Source organism: Lissotriton helveticus, chromosome 7 (assembly GCF_964261635.1).
Source record: "Lissotriton helveticus chromosome 7, aLisHel1.1, whole genome shotgun sequence".
NCBI classification, from domain to species: domain Eukaryota; kingdom Metazoa; phylum Chordata; class Amphibia; order Caudata; family Salamandridae; genus Lissotriton; species Lissotriton helveticus.
In genome coordinates this window covers 1,032,899,469-1,032,919,943 of record NC_136068.1, presented here as the reverse complement: position 1 = coordinate 1,032,919,943, position 20,475 = coordinate 1,032,899,469, and the positions used below count along the sequence as shown (strand labels likewise).

General features: G+C 46.9%; 1 protein-coding gene and 1 pseudogene across 1 annotated transcript in view; both read left to right on the top strand.

Moving 5' to 3' along the window:
• Positions 1-20,475, top strand: part of ASPSCR1 (ASPSCR1 tether for SLC2A4, UBX domain containing) — a 902,109-nt gene that overhangs the window by 315,992 nt on the left and 565,642 nt on the right. Inside the window, exons 6-7 of the mRNA XM_078653432.1 lie at positions 1,506-1,579; positions 8,078-8,771. Of these exons, the coding sequence (XP_078509558.1) occupies positions 1,506-1,579; positions 8,078-8,771 (768 nt within the window). The remainder of the gene's footprint in view (positions 1-1,505; positions 1,580-8,077; positions 8,772-20,475) is intronic.
• On the top strand, positions 8,785-8,910 carry LOC144771195 (U2 spliceosomal RNA; annotated as a pseudogene).

Here is a 20,475-nt window from a genome sequence, read left to right as displayed (position 1 = left end):
CTTATGCTGCTAACCAGCATGAGAAAAGTGCCAGGATTAAATAAAGTGGGTTGGCTGAACGCTCCTTCATGCCCTGGAGGCCTGTGCTTGCTCTCCACCCAGCTGTCTAAGGCAGCTGGATGGAGAGCTTCAAAATGTGCATGTCACTTTGGCCAACGCAAGACAGCTGTCCAAAGTCACATGCACACTTTAGAGTGTCCAGTAAAGCCACTGCTCCAGTCCTTTATGCTGCCAATCGGCTGCAGAGGACACGCCCCCATTTCTCCAGGCTCGGGCAGGCTACCGGCAGCGCCGTTCCTCGGTAAAAAAATTAAACGACAATGAAATCCTTTCATTGCCATTTTATTTTTTACGTTTAGCGTGGCTCACAGCGGGCGACCCGCCGTCATGCAGAAACCGCTGCTGGGTGGCACTTATTTGTGGCTCCGCTTGTTAAATTCCGAAGTAGAAAGTCGTTATTGCATATAGTATCAACCAGAAAGATTGTTACCGAAGGTAAGTAACTTGTTCATCTGAACATCTGCTACCCGGTCTCCCAGACATGGGTGCAGACATTACAGAGAATTGGGAAAGAGAATGAGAGTGTAAGAGCGCACGAAATCCACAAGTGCTCCATTCTAAACATATTTGGCGAAGTCATTGATTGATTGCCTTGTGCTTTTTGAATGGAGCTGCTAGAATGTAGATCTGCTGATAGAGTATGCAGAACAGCATGGTGAAATCCAGTGTTACCATTATTTTTCACATTAGAGGCAAACTTACTCTCTTCCCAGAAAGGCGGGATTGGAAACTACAATTGACTCTAATAAACAGATTCAAAGCAGTTCCACGCTGCAGGGGATGCTGTGTCTAGAATGGGGCCGTTGTGGCATGCTTGGGCGGCGGCAGTCATACATTTAAACCGATTTTGACTTGTACTTATGTCGGCAGTATGTTTTCTTTTATGTTATTGCCAGACCTCCTTAGATGTGTCCATGAACTTGATCTTTCGTCCTGAATATTGGCTATTCGTCCTGAATTTTTACTGCCTCTGCCCAGGGTTTGCCCCAGGGCGGGTGGGGCGCTGTTCTTACCGGCGTGGTTGTTGAGAACCTGTGAGAGAGAGGCCCGCTCTTTATGGTTTTCGATGTGCTGGCGCCTGCCTCTATGCCCTTTCTTCATGTCACTGTCCACTAATCTGGTTACTTCACGGGGTTGGGAATCCGAAGATTTTTTGTCGGTACGTGAGAGAACCTTTCCCTACAATGCACACTATGATCTATTGTGTTGTGTTTCATGACGCGCGCGTTGTACACGCGCCACACACCTCGTAGGCCTAATGTCACCTTTCCTGTACATGTTCTCTCTGTCAGGGAGGTTTGCACTGCTTCTCCCATAATGCACCCTTGTTAGTGGAGCGGGGTACAAACATGACAACACAAAAGCTAAAGTTGACAGGATTCTTCAGAGATGTTTTTCTAAGTGCAATAGTTACTAATACCAAATCGTACCCTGTTCTGTTTCAGGTGACTGGGGAAGACGCCTTGAAGGATACGTCCCTGAAATCTCTCGGACTGACTGCAGGAAGCGGCAATATCCGGTCAGTGTGCGCCTGTGTGTGTGTGGAGGGGGCAGGGGTGGAATAGTTGAGACTCGTGATTTAAATCCTTTTAAATAGGACGTTATTGTCTACATTGCTTTGTGTGTGTCAAGTGTCTAAATAAAGCTCTTCAAAGAGAGGAGTCTCACGAGCGGGTAATGGCTCATGCTCTGTTTATCAGAAGCTGGTGTCCAGATGTGTTTCCAGCTGCAGCAGATGTTGGCGCCTTGGGGATGGTTTTGGGGTTGCCAGACCTGCCTGATGTTGTCCATTGTCGCAGGGTTTCTCTTTTAGGACAGCAATGGGTGGGGCGCCTCGCCATCTGGGAAGAATTCATATCGCGTGGGGCATCCTTCTCCCCATTAAATCTGTCCCATTCGCTGTTACTCCCATGTCTCCCTGGCGACAAATCATTCTTCCCCTATGTATCCCTTTCATTAACTGACTTGCTTCCTACTGAGGGGATCAGATCGTTGTCCACTCTTTGTATTTCTCCTGATTTTTAGGTCGAAGCCTATCAGACAGCGCAGCTCTCTGGTTTGCTAACATCTTGGAGACATTCGGAAATCTTCCCTGGGAATGTACTCCCCCCATCGCTTACTATTGGCTTTATGGTTTGGAACTCACATATGCTTGCTTTCTGTTTGCTGCCTCTATTTATTTTAGGCTGTCCAGTTTGAGTTTGTCCCTTTCCGATGCCCAAACCCTATTTAATGCATTCTTCCATCAGTACTTGATTTCTATAAACAGGCCTTTAAATCTTATTTTTATCTTGCCATGCATTCAAAGCCCTAGGTCAAATGTCAGGGTCTTTTCTTCCAGGGAGCTTGGTATTTACTTTTCTTTCTCTGACTTCAAAGTGAGTGGATTTGTGTGCCAAAAATGCTTGCTACTGGGGGTATGCTTCAGAAAGGCTGTGCGGTGTTATTTTTATTAATTTTTTTAGCACACAACTAAATTTTAATGTTTGTAAATGAACTTTGCAGACCTGTCAGAATATATCAAAAAGTAGAAATGAAGCAAATGCTTTCGTAATTCTGAAGTGTTGTGGAAACAAATATTTTAAAATAATCAAAACAATTCATTACACTAGGTGATTACATTTCCACAAATGTTATTTTGTACACTGTATACTTTTATCAGTAAAACTGTATGTCTCTGCAAATATAACGGTCATTTCAATTGAAGATATGTTGTCTGTAATGGCAGTTTTCTAACACACGATGCATGCTTCATTTTGCTTCACTCTACTCTGCACCAGTCCACGCCAGTGTAGTCTACTTTGCACCATTCCACACCACTGTAGTCTGCTCTGTACCACTCCACTCTATCCCACACTACTTTGTGCCACTGTACTCTGCGCAAATTCACTCTGCGCAAATTCACTCAACACCACTTTACCCTAAAACAATGCACTCTACGCCACTGCATTATCTGCCAATCTACTCTACTCTACAACACTTTAGGCCACTGCACTCTACGCCACTCTATGCTACTCTGCACCACATTACTCTGCACCACTGCTCTCTATGTTACTCTACTTTGCACCACTCTACACCACTGCCCTCCACACCAATGCACACTACTCCTCTCTTCTATATCCCACTGCATTCTACAACAGTCTACTCTGCAACACTGCACTCTCTGCCACTGAACTTTATGCCACTGAACTCTACGCTACATCTCTCTACTCTGCACCACTCTATGGCAATGCACTCTACGCCTCTACACCACTACACTCTACACCTCTACACTTTATGCCACTACCCTCCACGCTACTCTACAACACTGCACTCTCTGCCACTGAACACTATGCCACTCTACTCTGCACCACTGTACTCTACTGCACTCTACACCAATGCACTACACTCTACTCTCCATCGCTCCATTCTACCCCGCTCCATTCTTCGACAATCTACTCTAAGGCACTTTAATCTACTCTGCACCACTGCACTCTACTCTGAAAAATCTACTCTACGCCATTGCACTCTACGTCACTCCACTCTATGCCACTGAAATCTACCATGTGCCACTCCACACCACTCTTTTCTGAGCAGCTGTACTCTTCACTACTTTACTTAAAACAAATACACTCTATGCCAATCTACTCTACACCATTGCACTGTACGTCACCTTATGCTGTGCAATCTATGCCTCTGTACTCTGCGCCATTCTACTCTGCCCCACTGCACACTATGCCACTTCACTCTATACCACTTAACTCTATACCACTACACTCTATGCCCCGCTAATGCCCCGCTAATCTACTGTGCACCACTGCACTCTGACACTGCACTCTACGCCAGTGAACTCGAACTCACTCTACTAAGCAGCACTGCACTCTCCACCACTCCAGTCTGGGCCACTCTACTCTGCACCACTCCACTCTGTGCCACTCTTCTTCTGCACTGCACTCTACCCCAGTGTACTCTACGCCACTACTCTGTGCCACTCCACTCTACCCTGCGCCACTTCATTCGACCGTATCCTACTCCACTCTACTCTGAAACAATCTACTCTATGCCACTTTACTCTGCACCACTCTATGCCACTATTCTATGCCACTCCACCCTGCACCACCCCACGCCACTTCACTCTATGCCACTGCATTTTATGCCACTCTTATCTGCACCACTCCACTCGCCGCTGTGCCACTCTACTCTAAACCGCTGCACACTAAAGCCAATGCACTCAGTTCCACTCGACTCAAAACCAATGCACTCTACGCCTATGCGCTCTACACCACTACACTCCATGCTACTACAGTTTACCTTGCATCACACCACTTTATACCACTCCACTTTATACCACTCCACTGTACTACGCACCACTCTATTCTATGCCACTTCACTCTTTTCCACTCTACGACACTGCACTCTGTCACTGAACTCTTCTCTCCACCACGGTACTCTACTGCTCTCTACGCCAGTGCACTACACTGTACCCAGCATCACTCCACTCAATGCTGCTTCATTCTATCCCAATTCACTCTTAGCCACTCTAATCAACTCTGCCACTGCACTCTGAAACAATCTACTCTACGCCACAGCACTCTACATCACTCTATTTTACTCTGCACCCAGTACTCTATGCTATTGCAGTCTGCACCACTCCTCTCTGCGCCATTGCACTCTACCCCACTGCACTATCCGCGACTGAACTCAATTCCTCTCTGCTCTGCACCACTGTGTACGACACCACTCCCCCTATGCCACTCTACACAATTGTGCTCTATGTCAGTGCACTCTGTGCCACTTGATTCTATTCCACACCACTGCACTCCATGCCACTGCACTTTACTCAACACCACTCACCTCTACGGCACTCTGCTGCACTCTATGCCAGAGCACTCTATGCCACTACACTCTGCATCACTCCACGCCACTCTAATCTATTCTGCACCACTGCACTCCATGCCATAGAACTCTACACCACCCTATTCTATGCCACTCTACTCTACACCACTCTACACTACACCACTGCACTCTACCCTACACCACTCCACGCCACTTCACTCTACTCTGAAACAATCTACTCCTCACCACTGCACTCTACTCCACTGTAATCTATGTTCTGCACTCTCCTCTACTGTACTCAAAACCAATGCACTCTACGCCAATCTACTCTTCACTACTGTACTTTAGTCTATGACACTACACTTTACAATACTCCACTTCCACTTTGATGCCCTACTGAACTCTGTGCCACTCCACTCAACAACACTCTACTCCACTCTATGCAACTGTACAACACTGCTCCAATCTACGTTTCACGCAATTCCATCTATGCCACTTTACTCTGCTCTATTCTGTGACACACCACTACACCCTACTACACTCCGTATGCCCCTCCACTCCAGGACACTGTATGTCACTCCACTCTGTTACTCAACACTCTACTCCACTCCACTCTATGCTATTCCACTATCCTACACTACTCCACTATATGACAATATACTCTGCTCGATGCCACTGTACTCTATAACACTCTACTCCGCTCTGTGCAACACCCTCCAAGCCACTCTGCTCTACACCACTTCGCAACACTCTGACACTCTACTACACTCAACTCTACACCACTCTAGTTCTTCCAAGACACTCCGCAACAATCTAAACCACTCCATGACACTCCACTTCACTCAATACCACTCTACTCTACCCAATCTCTACACCACCCCATAATACTCCACTCTACTCCACTTTACGATACTCCATTGGGGGGACTCTGTAAATAGCTTGGAGGCATTGCCACTTACCTCCCTCCAGCCACAGCAGCACCGGGCTTCAGCCAACTTCCCCCCCTCCCGCCGCCGCAGCCCACAGCCACCAGCGGCCGCAGTGCGGAGGGGGAGAGACATCAGGAGAACTACCCTGCCCAGACGCCCTAGCGGCAGCCGAAGCCGCACCTCCCACGCTCCGCGCCAGGAGGCGCTTTCAAAAGGGACAATACGCCAGTGGAGCGGGGGACTCTGTAAATAGCTTGGAGGCATTGCCACTTACCTCCCTCCAGCCACAGCAGCACCGGGCTTCAGCCAACTTCCCCCCCTCCCGCCGCCGCAGCCCACAGCCACCAGCGGCCGCAGTGCGGAGGGGGAGAGACATCAGGAGAACTACCCTGCCCAGACGCCCTAGCGGCAGCCGAAGCCGCACCTCCCACGCTCCGCGCCAGGAGGCGCTTTCAAAAGGGACAATACACCCGCGTCGCGGGACCGCGCGCGGGGCCAAGCCCGGGCAAAGGGCGGGCCCTCTACGGCCCTCAAAGGCCGGATAAGGACGGGACGGGCCACCCCCCTTGTCAGCCACATTTGAAAGCCTAATTTCACGAAGGTAAAGACCACCTCGTATTGATCTTTTGCCATAATTCGCTCTATAATCTTTTATCGTCATGACTTCCAAGGGGGATCATTCAATTAGTGAAGTTGGCAATAGGCAAACGTTCTCTTTATTAGAGGAGTTAAACCTCCTATGCCAAACAACCTATGCTACATTGCTAACCCCCCCTCCGCCCAAAAGCGTTGGTGCACTTTCAGACAAGGCTACAATCCTAGATCCCTACATACTATATAACAAAGCCTGCAGCCCGATCGCTCCATGTCTTGAACTCTCCCAAGTCCAAGCTGTGAAAAGGAAAGAAAACGGCGCAAATCAAGGAGGAAATGATCCCACAATTCACAAAATGTGCTTAAGTCCACTCATTTCTAATTCCTCACTGATCCCACCGACTCTTGAGTACCCAGAGCCCACGGCATCTCCTCCCTGCTTGCACATATTGCCCCTTATTGAACAACTGGTTAGCTCAATGATAGCCCCCCTGTTAGAAAAAATTAACATGCTAGGGGATAGGCTCTCTGGTATAGAGAAAGCCATTAAGTTAAACCCGCTGGTTGGTGAATGTAGTGACACACTCAATTGCCCTAAATCAACTCCTATCAAACCAGGCTCTAAACCATCTGTGCAGGATAAAGGGCATCAAACACAACCTGCTGGCCCTAGTGTACCAGGGCAAAAAATAGCTAAACACTCTGCTACAGTTTCCCCCTCCCAGCTAACCGTACCTAGAGTAGGTCACAAGAAGGCTAATTCTATTCACTTACCACCGGAAGCGGCCCCATATGTGTGCATCCTTGCGGGTGTACCTGCTCTCCCACCTGGAAAGCCTGAGAGACAACATGATCTAATTAATAAAACTAAATTTTGGCTGTCAAAAAATAGGCCTCTGCCTCGTAACTTATACTGAGCAATTAGGAGCGTCAGAAGGGTGAGCTGGTTGGGCTCCCTTCCCAAAGACCTGCCTGGGGACTTGGTACTTGTGAGATTTAGAGACAGTAACATTGTCCCTTACTTGAAAACTAGGCCGCCCCAAATAAGAGACGGCCCAATATCCATATGGGACTTACATGATTTCTATCCCAACATCGTGTGTTCTCTTCCTCTTCCGAAATGGACATGTAATAATGACTAACCACGAACTCTGTTGATACTGCCTCAACTCTGGAGTAGAAAAGAAATTTTAGGATTGGGACACTACTTTACTGTACTTTGGTCTCTTAAAGTGTTTTATTATCTAATTATTATTATTTGGAAGTAAATTGTATGTATTATGAACTTTTTATGGTTTTGTATCACAAAAACCGAAATAAAGTATATTTGATTTGATTTGATTGACGATACTCCATAACACTGTACTCCACACCACGCGTCTTTGCTTTACCTCACTAACTTTTAGCCATGATGACCAACAGCCACACTGGTGTACAACATGGCTAAAAAAATTGCCAAAGCCAATCGTTCCTACATAGGCGAGATCTATTGGCTATGCCAAGGCTTGTTGCAATGTGTAGTTTGTAGAAATCCCTTGGTTCTGCGCATTATTTGTACTACAGATGTTATGCATGTTGTTGTGTTGCTGGGAGCTGCTGAAATAAAAGTTTATGAAGTAAAGAAAATAAAAAACATAAACTAGGCTTATATTTCGTATTATTTTTTCTTGGTCTTTTAGATTTTTCATCAAAAAGACCAGCCTCCTTTCAGCAGAAGGTGATCTGGGAAGCCCTCAGACCAACACCACCTCAGCAAAGAGTGATCATGGAAGACTTCAGGCCAGTACTCCTTCCGCACAGGGTGATCCAGGCAGACCTTTGGCTTGTATGATTACCCCCTCAGCGCAAGGTGGGCCACGAAGGATGCAGGATACAACCATTAGCACTTCAGCTCAAAGAGAATCATCAGGGCCCCAACCAGTCCCCAGTGGCTCCTCTGCTCAGAGAGGACCAGCAGGTGGAGTGGAAGATACTGCCGAGTCAATAGTTGGAGCTGGAAGGACTGGTCCGGCTACTAAATCTTTAGTCTCTCAGCCTTACTCAGATTCCTTTCTAATTCAAAGAGGGGACCAGAACAATGCTTCTTCGGAGGACCAGGTGACAAAAGCAAGTGCAGAATTCAATACTGTGGACGATGAGCTGCCATCTCAAAAGAAGATTCAACCATCCCATCTTCTTGAGGCTGCTCCACCTACACCATTCATTCCTTTCTTGGGAGGAGGTCAGCGCTTAGGCAGCGCCTCAGGGGAGAGCTTGTCTTCAGCGAAAGGGGTGCCAGTTCCAGTTAATTTGCCATCATCTCAATCAAGCCCTGGAGGGCCATCCAAGCCGAAAAAGATCAAATCTCTTTCTGAGCAGGAAGGAGGTTATCTGGTGAGTTTGGAGTATTGCATTTTGGCCTTTTGGCTCAGATCACGTGTAGTGTCTGTTCTTATCGGATTGATATCTGAAACGTCCTTTATCTGGTGAGTTTGAGTAAAGAGGGGATGTATGGGAAGTAGAGCCAGCGTACGGAACAGCCTAGTAGAAATGTAGTGGGTTCAAGCGAAGGACAGCGCAGATAGAATGAGGATAGAGGATGTTGGCAGGAAGACGTAATTGATCGAAATAAGCAAAGCAACTAGGTTGGTGGCAATGATGCTTGAAGTTTGAGATGAGGGCGGTGATGTTGGTGTGTCTGATCACAACGCACCAACACTTGAAGTCCATCCTATGATCAGAGTGGACTATAGCAGAAATGGGAAGTAAAACCATTATATCACCTGAAGTGTCAGAAGGGCTCTTCAGATTGTTCAAAAGGCTTGCGTAACACATATGACTTAGATGAGCCACCAAGCCTTCTCAATGACTGTTGGAGTGCTGCCACTATTGGACATTAAGTAGACATTAAAAAGATGATCCCAGAAGGGCAAATAATGTTAGGCACGCCTACTAGCCTGGCACACAAGAGATATGACCACTAAAACCCTTGCTGTGTGTTGCCTCTCTCTCATAACTGAGGACCTTCTCTTCTCCAGAGTCCGTGTTTGGGCTTACATGCAGTGTTAATGGTGATTGAGTGTGCTATGACTGGTGCTTGCTAAAGTGGCATGTTACATGCAGTACCGAATAACGGTTCACTGATTAGGATAGAGCCATTCGAGCTTCTTTTTTATTGGGCAGCCCCTATGGTTGCACATTTCAGAGAACACTTATTATTTTAAGTCCTGTGTGCTTCCTAGCCGCTTTATAGACTCAGCTCAGAGCCTTGCTGGAATACAGAATATTGATCAATATGTGTTATGCTGCTTAGCAGGTTTACCTGAACATACACAGTCTCCTGGGAATCTGTGTGAGCCACATCCATCTTTGACCTCCTACCTTTGTACACTGCCAGAAGTGTAAAAAGAATTGAAAGGCCACACTCAGGGAGTCTGCACTACTTCCTTGAGAACCTACGTTTTTCTGACCATTCAATACAAGTCCTCCCCGCCCCCTTGTGTGACTAAAAGGCCCCTTTAAGGGGGCCGCAGGGAGACATGGGCAAGTGTATTGGTTGAGTTTGTTTGCTATTAGTGTCCTGGGGTCTGTCCTACTACCGCTCTGGAAAGTTGGCAAAGTACAACCCTTTCTGCACTTGACTCTCAGGGTTGCAAGGGTAAGCAGTCAAAGACTTCTCAGGAATGGAGTATGAGGGGCACTAGCTGTGAACTCTGCAATCAACCAACGACTATATGACGTTACAACACAAACAATTACAACGCAGTTTTTACATCGCAACTACCATTATATCTCATGATTTTATAATGCATGCCATTACAACGCATTTTAAAAAACTAACATTACAACGCATTCCATTACAATGCATACCATTACAACGGATAACATTACAACGCATAATACTTTTAGGGCAACAGCAGGGTAAGTGTTGGATAGTGTAGGGGTAAAAATTACTATTCCCATCTACCCCAAAGCCCATACCCACCCTAAAACAAAAAAATCTCTATTACTTACCTTATAATGCGTTGTAATGGCATGCGTTGTGACATGCGTTGTAATGGCATGCATTGTAATGGTATGCGATGTAAAGGCTGTTGCGATGTAATGACTGCTTTGTAATGGATGTTTCCCTCAACCAACACACGGTAACTTGATGATCAGCTGAGTGTCTATTTGAAAAAGAAAGTTACTTTTAATCACAAAGAAATACTAAGTACTGCACAATCCATTTTATGAATACAGGGTGATACTCCTGATCACAATCCCACTGTGGGTGCTACAACCCTTTCTCTCCGTGCTGTCTCCCACCTGTGTGACCCTCTTTCATATAGTTCCCTAGTACATTTTGGCAGGAGCATGAATTGGGCGCAAATTGGGCGCATATGCAAATTACATTCTCTACAAGGTCAAATGTGAAACCAGTTGACTTCGTTCTTAGTCTCTTTGTAGTGTAAAGAAAACAGTCTCAGGTCCTCGTTCTCACTTTACCATGGTTTGAGATTCTTGCAGCAGTTGCAAGGGAGGTTCAACTCATATCTTCAACATGTGTGGCCTCTCTAGGGATAAGGCAAATGCCACTTTTTTTTTAAACAAATTTTTATTGGTTTCTCCATCCAACATACCATCAATCCGAAATCACATTCAAGACCATTGCGCAGATGGTCCAAAAGCCAACTTGTAAAACCGGAGGAATCAACTCTCAACATTCTTCCTCTAACTTCCCTGCCCGCCTCCCTCTACCCACACCGCCCTTGTCAGTGTGCCCTTGCCTACCCCCCTCATCTAGATATGCAAAACCCCCTGTACTCGAATTATCTAACACAAATCAATGAAGGATAACACCATCACCGGTCTCGGGAAGACAGGAAGTTCCGTTTGGTTAATCATGTGTGCTCTGAGCCCCTGCCCTGACTCCACAACCCTTCTTAGCCTAGAATGTGTGAGCCAACTCCTCTCAGTATGTGCATAGGTGTCCCCATCCCCATTATGCTCCCCAGTGTTCCCTGCTCTGGCCTCTACGCCCTGATCTATTCCTGCGTCACCTTCGTCCTCCTCATCCACTTCTGCAGGTGGTTGGAGCCCTGCTACTAATGCACCCCACGCTCTTGCCGCTTACAGCGCCTTGTCATTGGAGGTACGCCTGGCTAGTTGTAGACGAAGCGTCCCTTCGCTGCCCGCCCAATTAAAAAAACTCACCCTCCATCTTTGAAAGTTTGGTTCCGCTCTCGCTTTCCAATGCATGGTAAGCTCCCTCCGTGCCATTATCAACCCCAAATCGTAAAATTTGCTAGTAATTTTAGTATTGGGAGTGTGCGGAAACCAAAGTAATAGGCAAGTTCCCATCTCTACCTCCAGCGTACGCTCCGTTACCCGGTTCAAACATGCCATCACTTCTGCCCAGTATGATCCCAGTCCCGCGCTGGACCAAAACATGTGACCAAAATCAGCACCTTCTGTGTTGCACCTAGGGCACAGCGATTGAGTGCCCCCGAAATACTGTTGAATTTTCACCGGTGTTAAATAGGCCCTGTGTAAAGTAAAAAATGGAACCATTTGAAACCTGGCGTTGCGCGTACCCTTCCAAGACCTCCTCAGCAGCTGCGACCATGTCGTCTCAGGTATGGGCTTGCCAAGGTCCACCTCCCATTTGCCCGTTAGCTTATCCAGGGGTGAAAGCCTCTCTGTGGACAGTTGCCTATACAGACAGATGATAGCTTTAAATGTGCCCGTTGCCATAGTAACATATTGACAGCCCAACGAAGTTGGGGGTTCCGACAGTCCCATCCTCCACTTTTTCTGGATTCCCGTCACAAGGGCAGCGTGAAATAAATAATCCTCCTTCGGTAAATCGAAGTCACTCTGCAAATCTTGGAAAGGTAACAGGGTATCGTCCCTGTATAAGTCCACCCTTAAATGTGGACCCCGCGCTCCTCCCAACCGGCCAGTGCCGACCAATCTCCTCCAAGTGGGAGGGCTGTGCACATGCCCAGGGGAATTTCCGGGGCATACGGGTCAGTAAAGCCCGCTCGTTTCAGGCTTCGAATCCAGCACAGGCGGAGGGTGCGCTCTTCAAGAGTAAGCTGGTCCATCCTAATTTTCTGCCGAAGTACTATGAATGACAACACATGGCGGGGAATTACTCTACTCTGCGGTCCGTCTGGGCCTCTAAACTTACGCGCTACGGCCTGTGTAAGCCACTGCAGCTGTGCCGCTAAGTAGCACCACTCAAAATCTGGGACCGCCAACCCCCCTCCTCCCTCGGCCGCATCAGTGTGTTCAACGCTACCCGCCTTCTGCCTGAGCCCCAAATAAATCCTGTCATCAGCGCCCGGAGCGTCTTGAAAAAGGACACAGGAATCCATACAGGCAAAGTACAAAAGAAGTAGAGCAACCGTGGGAGTGCCACCATCTATAGGAGCGCTACTCTCCCAGCCACCGATAGGGGGAGGGTTCGCCAAAACCCCATACTACCTCTGAGCCCCCTCATCGCACCGCCCATGTTTCCTTCCAAAAGGTCGGAGTGAGCGTGGTATATGCGGACGCCCAAGTACGGCAAGCACTCAGACTCCCACCGTAGATCCTCTAGCGTCAGGGGCTTCTGACCATCCGGGATCAAGGGAAACAGACAGGTCTTATTCCAGTTCACCTGTAATCCCGACAAGTGGCCAAACTCCCGAAGAAGGGCTCTAGCACCCTGTAAGGAGTCCTCCGTATCTGCCAGATACAACAAGAGGTCATCCGCGTATAGGGATATGTGATGAATCGCTCCACGCAGCAAGATGCCTTCATAAGATTGTCCCTGTTTAGCATGCGCTGCCAGTGGTTCGATTGCTAGTGCGAACAATAACGGAGATAAAGAACAGCCCTGATCTTTCCCCCATGATCTGTATCAACCACCGTATGCACGTCGCGGTATTCCTGGTGGGGATGAAGCCCGATTGGTCCGGGTGTACTAGAGTGCTCATGTGATCCAAGAGTCGCGTGGCTAAGATCTCGCTCAGGACCTTGTATTCTACCGTGAGCATCGAAAGAGGTCGGTACGCTGATCTAGAAGTGGGGACTCCGCCCTTTTTCAGCAGCGGCACTATGATCGCTTCTCTGGTACATAGCGGCAGTCAGCCCAGCTCCCACGCCTCTCTGTACACTGATTGTAATTGCGGTGTGAGGAGGTCTATATACGTTGCATAAAACTCCACCGGGAGCCCATCAGCCCCTGGCGTCTTCCTCCAGGCCAAGCGTTTAACCGCTGCCCTGATCTCTCCTAGCGAAATAGCTTCACCCAGTTTGGCGCCTTGCTCCGGGTCCAGTCGCGGCAACTGTGCTGCTTCTAAGAAATCGTCAAGACCATTGGGCAGTTCCCTCATCCTACTCTGGTAGAGCAACGTATAATAACCCAGAAATTGGTCATTGACCTCTCTCTGTGAATAGACCAGACCCCCTTCCGGCGTAGTCAGCGACACTATTGGGGATCCCCTGATAGCCGGATTGGCCAGCCAGGCTAAAAGCGACCCTACCTTGTCCCTTTCAGCGTGAGCACGTACCATATATTCTTTATAATCATAGCAGTGAAGCCGCTCAACCTGAGTGGCCGCCTTCTCTCGCGCCGCCATTACCTCCTCCTGTCCGCCCACGTTCGTGTGATTATCTTTTTCCGCCTGGCGCAGGCGAGCCTCATCCCGTTCTATCTCGTGCAACAGCGTCTTACGTGTCCCCGTGGTGGACGAGATGCATACCCAGCTTTGAAGGCGTCCCACTCATGGGCTCTACTCGTCGCCGTCCCCGAATTTTCTAAAAAATAATGTTCAATGCCCTCTCTGACCTCTGCACTGAATACTGGGTCGTCTAATGCCATCGGGTTCAATCGCCATGTCGGGATTGCTTGCCGCTGTCGCGACCAGAGCACTGTTATCAAACATGGGTTGTGGTCCGAGAGTGTCCTAGCCAGATACTCGCTATGGCACGTGAGTTCCTGGGCCCCCCGGGTGCATAAAATGCTATCAAGTCGTACATGTAAATCATGCGGTACCGAATAGAACGAGTAGTCCCTGTCTGTGGGGTGATGGTGCCCGCCAGGCATCTGTAAGGCCCCATGCTTCCTGCCATTCCCGCCTCACCTTAGCCATTCTGTGTACTACTGATTGGGCCAATGGGGGGTGAGAACGATCCAACTCCACATCCGTAACAGAATTAAAATACCCCCCCATTAACACCGTGCCTGCTACGAATGACGCCAACCTCCCAGAAAGCCGCGAAAAGAATGCGGTTTGTTCCGAGTTTGGGGCGTATACACTGCAAAATGTTACATCCCTTCCGTCTAGGCGACCCAATACCGCCACAAACCTCCCCTCTGAATCTACCACCGTGTTCATAGGTTGGAAGGGAACCCCTGATCGCACCCAAATTAAGGTCCCCCTGGCAAACGCAGAATAAGTGGTATAAGATAACTGTCCCCTCCATCTCCTCTGCAGCGCCCGCCCCTCAACCTGATCAATGTGCGTTTCCTGTAAGAAGGGCACCTGGATCCCTCTGCGGACTAAAAATGCATGCACTTTATAACGTTTCCTCATGGAGTTCAGCCCTCGCACATTCCAGGTGATACATTTTAGCTCAAGTCGGGTCGCCATAGGAGAGCATACAACAGAGCACAACCCAATACAGCCTAACAGGCGCACTGACAAACCCCCGAAGTTCAGAACATCCCCAACTAACCCTCATCCCACCCTTCCCCAGAACAGGCTCCAAACCGTAGTTACCCATCCAAACCCAATCCCTACTAATGGTAATACTCTGGTAGCTACCAGAGTCTCACAGTTAATGTGAGGTAGAGGAGGTGACCCTACACCAAACTGAGCTGGACAACGATCTCACCGTCTCTGCGTGTACGTTGTGCCTCTTACACGGAATTCCCACCCCTGGCAGGAAATCAAGCCTCCCGCCATCTCCATCAAGGCCACATCCACACCCCTCATTGGTATAAGACATCGCTAGAAGCACACCCCCTTACTGTATACAGACTGGAGTCAAGCACAGTCACTCGTCCAGTAGGCCATCGGCAGTTCCTGGGGTAACCTGAGCTAGGTTTCCAGAGTCCTCCTCAGGACCCTCGGACACTACCTCCTCCGACCCCTGCTGGGACCCTGAATCCACCAGCGGAGCCGTATTCGCAGCTCCCGATATGGCTGAAACCACCTGTAAGGCCACTTGTCTCTCCAGCTCCGTCTGTGAAGTCGATGGTGACTGTTTGTTCATTGTGCATTTCCTATTGCGACGGTCCCTACGAGGTTTCGGTTGAGTCTCGGCCGTCTTTTCCCATCTTCCAGCGCTGTCCGTTCCTGCACGATACTTCTCAAACCAGTGCCACGCTGTAGCAGGGTTTCCGTTCTCCCACAGAACTGTGCATAGAGATTTGGAACCTCGGCGAATTAGGGTGACCCAAAACTCACCTCAGTACCCAAAATCCCTTTACCAGGTTAGCTACAGTGTCTCATTGGTCATCACAAACTTCCAATGATTAGACAAACCAGAACATGAACTAACGATACCTCAGGTTACGTGGAACACATGAACACTCTTTTGTTATACTATCATTTCAAACCAGAACGGGGAGTAAATGAGGACACGTGCACATTTGAAATATTTATTTACTAATGCCGTTTTCTCAAACGCAGTATCTTAGATAATACAAGGAAACATATTATCACAAACAAAGTTATCAGCATAGTTACTAGTCCATAGAAAGCAAAAGGTGATAGCATGCTAAGATGCTTTAATGAATAAGGGTTAATAACACCTATTTCTCACCCTCCCTAACTAGCATATTATATTAATATCTAAGAAGGTCTCTTTGGGTTTTAGCAGGGCGGGCCCATACCTCAAGATCCTAGTATGAAGAGATCACATCAGCTTCCACCAGCTCTCTCTGCATGCGAACCGCATCAAGTGTGTGTGTGTTCCTTAAGCAAAGCAATATAAAACGCGCCTAAAGCTAGAACTTGGCAGGAGCTGCACTTATGTTATGTCTATGAAGGTGCGGAGATCAGACTTTACAACAATTCTGTGTTGAGTTATCCTTGAAGCTTCAGCACTCTCTGTGCAGACATAGTTTACTAAGCAAAGCTGATATCAGAGCAATAACATATTATTCTCATGTAAATCACAACGCTCTTCTAGGTTGAAAGCTAAATCAACAAGTAAGTGTCGTGTGCAGCAGCAGCAAAAGGAAAAATGGTGTTTAAACATTTAATAAGCCCACGCTAACTTAACACAATATATAGATAAGCAGTAACTATATGACACCCCCCCATGATCCGAGCACGGATAAGATAAGATAAGATAAGATAAGGGCCTCTTCATGAAAACAGAGTTCAAGAACGATGAGCAATGTTATAATTTAAAAACTGATGGGAAAACAATTCCATGAACCAATTCAAAAAATTCTAAATGTCAATACTCTGTTCATCAGCACTCAAGTCAATAGGTCTGGGAGGTGAAAAAATGCAAAGAAAAAGGTGTCATGATCAGAAACCAAGAAAGTTTTTAGGGCAAGACCGAATATGCAAAATATGCAGCAACAGCCTCCAACATGAAATCACTGTCTTCATCCGAAAACAGTTCAGCCATCCAATTCAAAAGTGGGAAAGAACATACGTGCTCTTCTAGTACCGGAGCCTCTATCACCATCAGAGGACAACTCGGTGGGTTTTCAAGAAAGCTCTGTGCCAAGAAACCTTGCGCTGCTGCGAGTATGTTCCAAGGACCCATTAGTCCATGCATCAATGCCAAGGCCATAATCCTATCGCCAGAACAAATCAACTCGTGAGCCACGACGGGACACATCAGCTGATTAAAATCGAGGTCAGGAGAAACCGACTTGCAGAGACACAAATCAATGGCCCAGTCAAAATCACAGCTCAGGCAATGAAATACAGGCTGGACACAGGTGAAATAGGAAAATCGAAACGATAATCCAAACGCCGTGTTTAAAGTTGCAAGCGGCAGAGTGCCATAATATTCAAGCATCCTGTTGCGAAACAGTGCCAGGAGGGACTGCGCGGCTTCTTGCACATGAAGGGCATCCATATTTAATGAAACAAAAAATCACCAGAACACCTGCCGCTAGTGCCAGTAAAACCGGGAATCCACCAAACAAACTTGAAAAAATAGAATGGAAGAACGCAGGAATGACTCCAAAATATTTCTCAAATGAAGTCACGAGACCGCTGCTAACTATTTTACAAAAGTGCGCCAGCCCCGTCGTCGAGGACGCGTTAAAGATTGAATGAACCAGTTTGCTGAAATGCAACGGTAAATCAGTATTTAAAAGGGCCTGAACCTCTGTACGGGTGTTAGCTATGTGAAGCACGAATGTTTCTCGAGCCGAACTCAAGGCCACTTCTTTTTGGGACAATAGAGCTCTTATTCTGCTCATGCCATTGAACTCCGCTTTCAAGGTTGGGATGCGCGGCCAGATGGAAACATCCCCGTTCCCATGCGTGGGTGGGTATAGTACATTTTTGCAGCAAACTACACGTTCAGTTACTGTTACCACATAAGCAACACCTTTAATTAACCCGCAACAATCTTCATTATTTAAAAGTAAATAACTTCTGTTCCCCAGTAAGGTAAAAGTCGGGATGATTGCTGGAACTGGAGTCCCTTTTAAAACACAGGCTAAGTTTGGCGGGTCCCGGTTACAAGAACCGTGCAATTGTATGTGCCTACACATTAATGAGTGATCTGGTGTTTCTGTACACTCCTCCCCATTCAGATAAACCTCCTGTCCGTCTTTCAAACATCTATAAGTAAAAGGAAGGGACCAGACTTCATGGAGAAACGCACTACCTAATGGTTCATATCGACCTATGGCGACATATCGCATACAATTTGTAAATTTATACAAAGCAAAAGGTAATGTTATCAAACCGTGGATAAGCCACGTTGCAGCGGTGGCTTCTGCCACAGAAAAAGGCAAGGACTCTAATCTCTCAATATGTAACATTGAAAAGGATGCATCTCGCATGGAAAGCAAGCGCTGCTTGTCAGTTAAATTAAAGGGGCCAAAGAGAGAGGAGACATTCATGTAGGTCCATGGCACCTTGCCAGATTTCAACGTTTGCAGGGTCCACGCAAATTGCATGATAGAACGCAATTGATTTTGACCATGGTACAATACAGATACATCCTGCACAATATCCACTACAGAAGACACAATATTATCTAACGTGTAAATGCGGGAAGAAAGCATGTTAATACTATTGTCTACCACTGCAAGCACTTTTTCTAGATTAGCTTGATCTATAGCTCTAAGGCGTGTCGCTGCCTCAATCTGTGATGTCTTCCAGATTTCATTGTAAATAGCATATATCCATCTTTTTGATCTACCACTAGAAGGGCCTTTTATGAAATCATTTAAATCTACATCATCATTCAGCTTCGCAAGATGTAATTTAACTGCAGACAATTTAGAATGTTTCAGCCAATTTTGACATAATTTGCCCACTGAGTAAGTCGTGACAGACTGTTCAGTTTCAAAACGTGGATCAGGTCTGACCTGTTAAAAACCATCAGATAAACCTAGAAAACAGTGCTGGCATGAATCAGCACTTCTGTGCCACATCAGCCAACCTTTTGGATCCATACTGGATATGTTAAAGGATGAATTCAGCAATAGTGTTTGCAAGTCCCTAATCGAAAACTGAGTATAATTACTCCAGCCAGAATATTCTTCTAACTCAGGGATGGTTGGAGTATTAAATTTTTTAGAAGTAGCCAATCCAAAGCATGTTGTCTGTGAAATAGAGGAATTCAAAAACAACATTTGATTCGGGATGAGACAAGCACGGTGCAAAGCCTCAGTTCCTTGTACCTGCCAGCTTTTAGAACCCCAAACTGAATTTAGGTCAATAGTTTCCTTCCACAATTCATAGCCGCGAACAGCCAGCTGATCAAGAAAGGACTTAGAGTACAATAATTTGGTATCGGTAAGTCTAACCTTGGACATAGGCTTCTGTGTCATTTAGAAATAAAAGGACTCGGGATTAGACTGATTGAAGTCAGTAAAATAAGTGTACTTTTTCAAAAAAGTACTTGAACTGCCTTGTTTAGGAGCGGGGCAATGCTCCCATTGTGTATAATTTACAGTATTCCTTTTAGAAGTAGTTTTATGTAAGAAGTGATTGCCAAAAATGTTGAGAGCAAAACAAATCACCATAATTAGCAGATTCTAAGTACAAATCTTCCGCATCAAAGGCAGCATAGTATTTCAAATCAGAAAACAAAGACTCTACGGCCTGAACATCCCAATCATCAGAACGTATGTTTTGTTTCACTACATCCCCCATGTTAATTCTAAGCACATTAGGGACATTAACAACCTCAGTCGGGCCATGAATTTGAAATCTAACGGCATCCCACACTATCCCATCAAGGACAGGCCAAGCAGTGTTGTTAACAAATGTCGAGTCTGTTCTGAGTCTGTGTGCAGAATGCGATGAGGAAAGGGGGGCCAAAGTTCCATTGAGATGTTGAATGCATGCTCTTTCCTCGACATAGTGTCCATTTACAATCCGGAAAAAATAAAACACAAACCCAATTGACATAAAAAGTTAAATTGAAAAAAGCACCAGCCAAATATATGTCCAAGGGGGAATCAAAAAATGTTTTTTAAATAAGCTGGCATAAACTGCAAAACGTGAGGGTTTCTTCGAGGCATTGGAAACAGTGTCAAATGAAAATCTGGATTCTGTGGCCAAACGTGCTTGCAGGTCAGGCATTGATAAGTCAGTGGGGTAAGCCAGTTTACCATGATCCGCCCGCAATAATCCTCGGCTCGTCGACACCCGTGCTATATCATGGCGTAGTGCCTCTTTTGTGTCCGATATAGCCTTGAGGATCTGGTCCAGCTGCTGTTGCTGCAGCCCCGTAGCCGGACGTCTGGTCGGGTCCTGATCATGACTCTCAAGTGAGTCCTCAGCGTGGTCAGACGGTGCCGCCCCCGGTTTCTGTCTTGGTTTCCCCATGTTCTAGCCCCTAAAGCAGGTCTCCAGCACAGAGATAGAGGGCTAGGTGCCTCCAGCAGTGTTCTCCAGGATCTAAGATA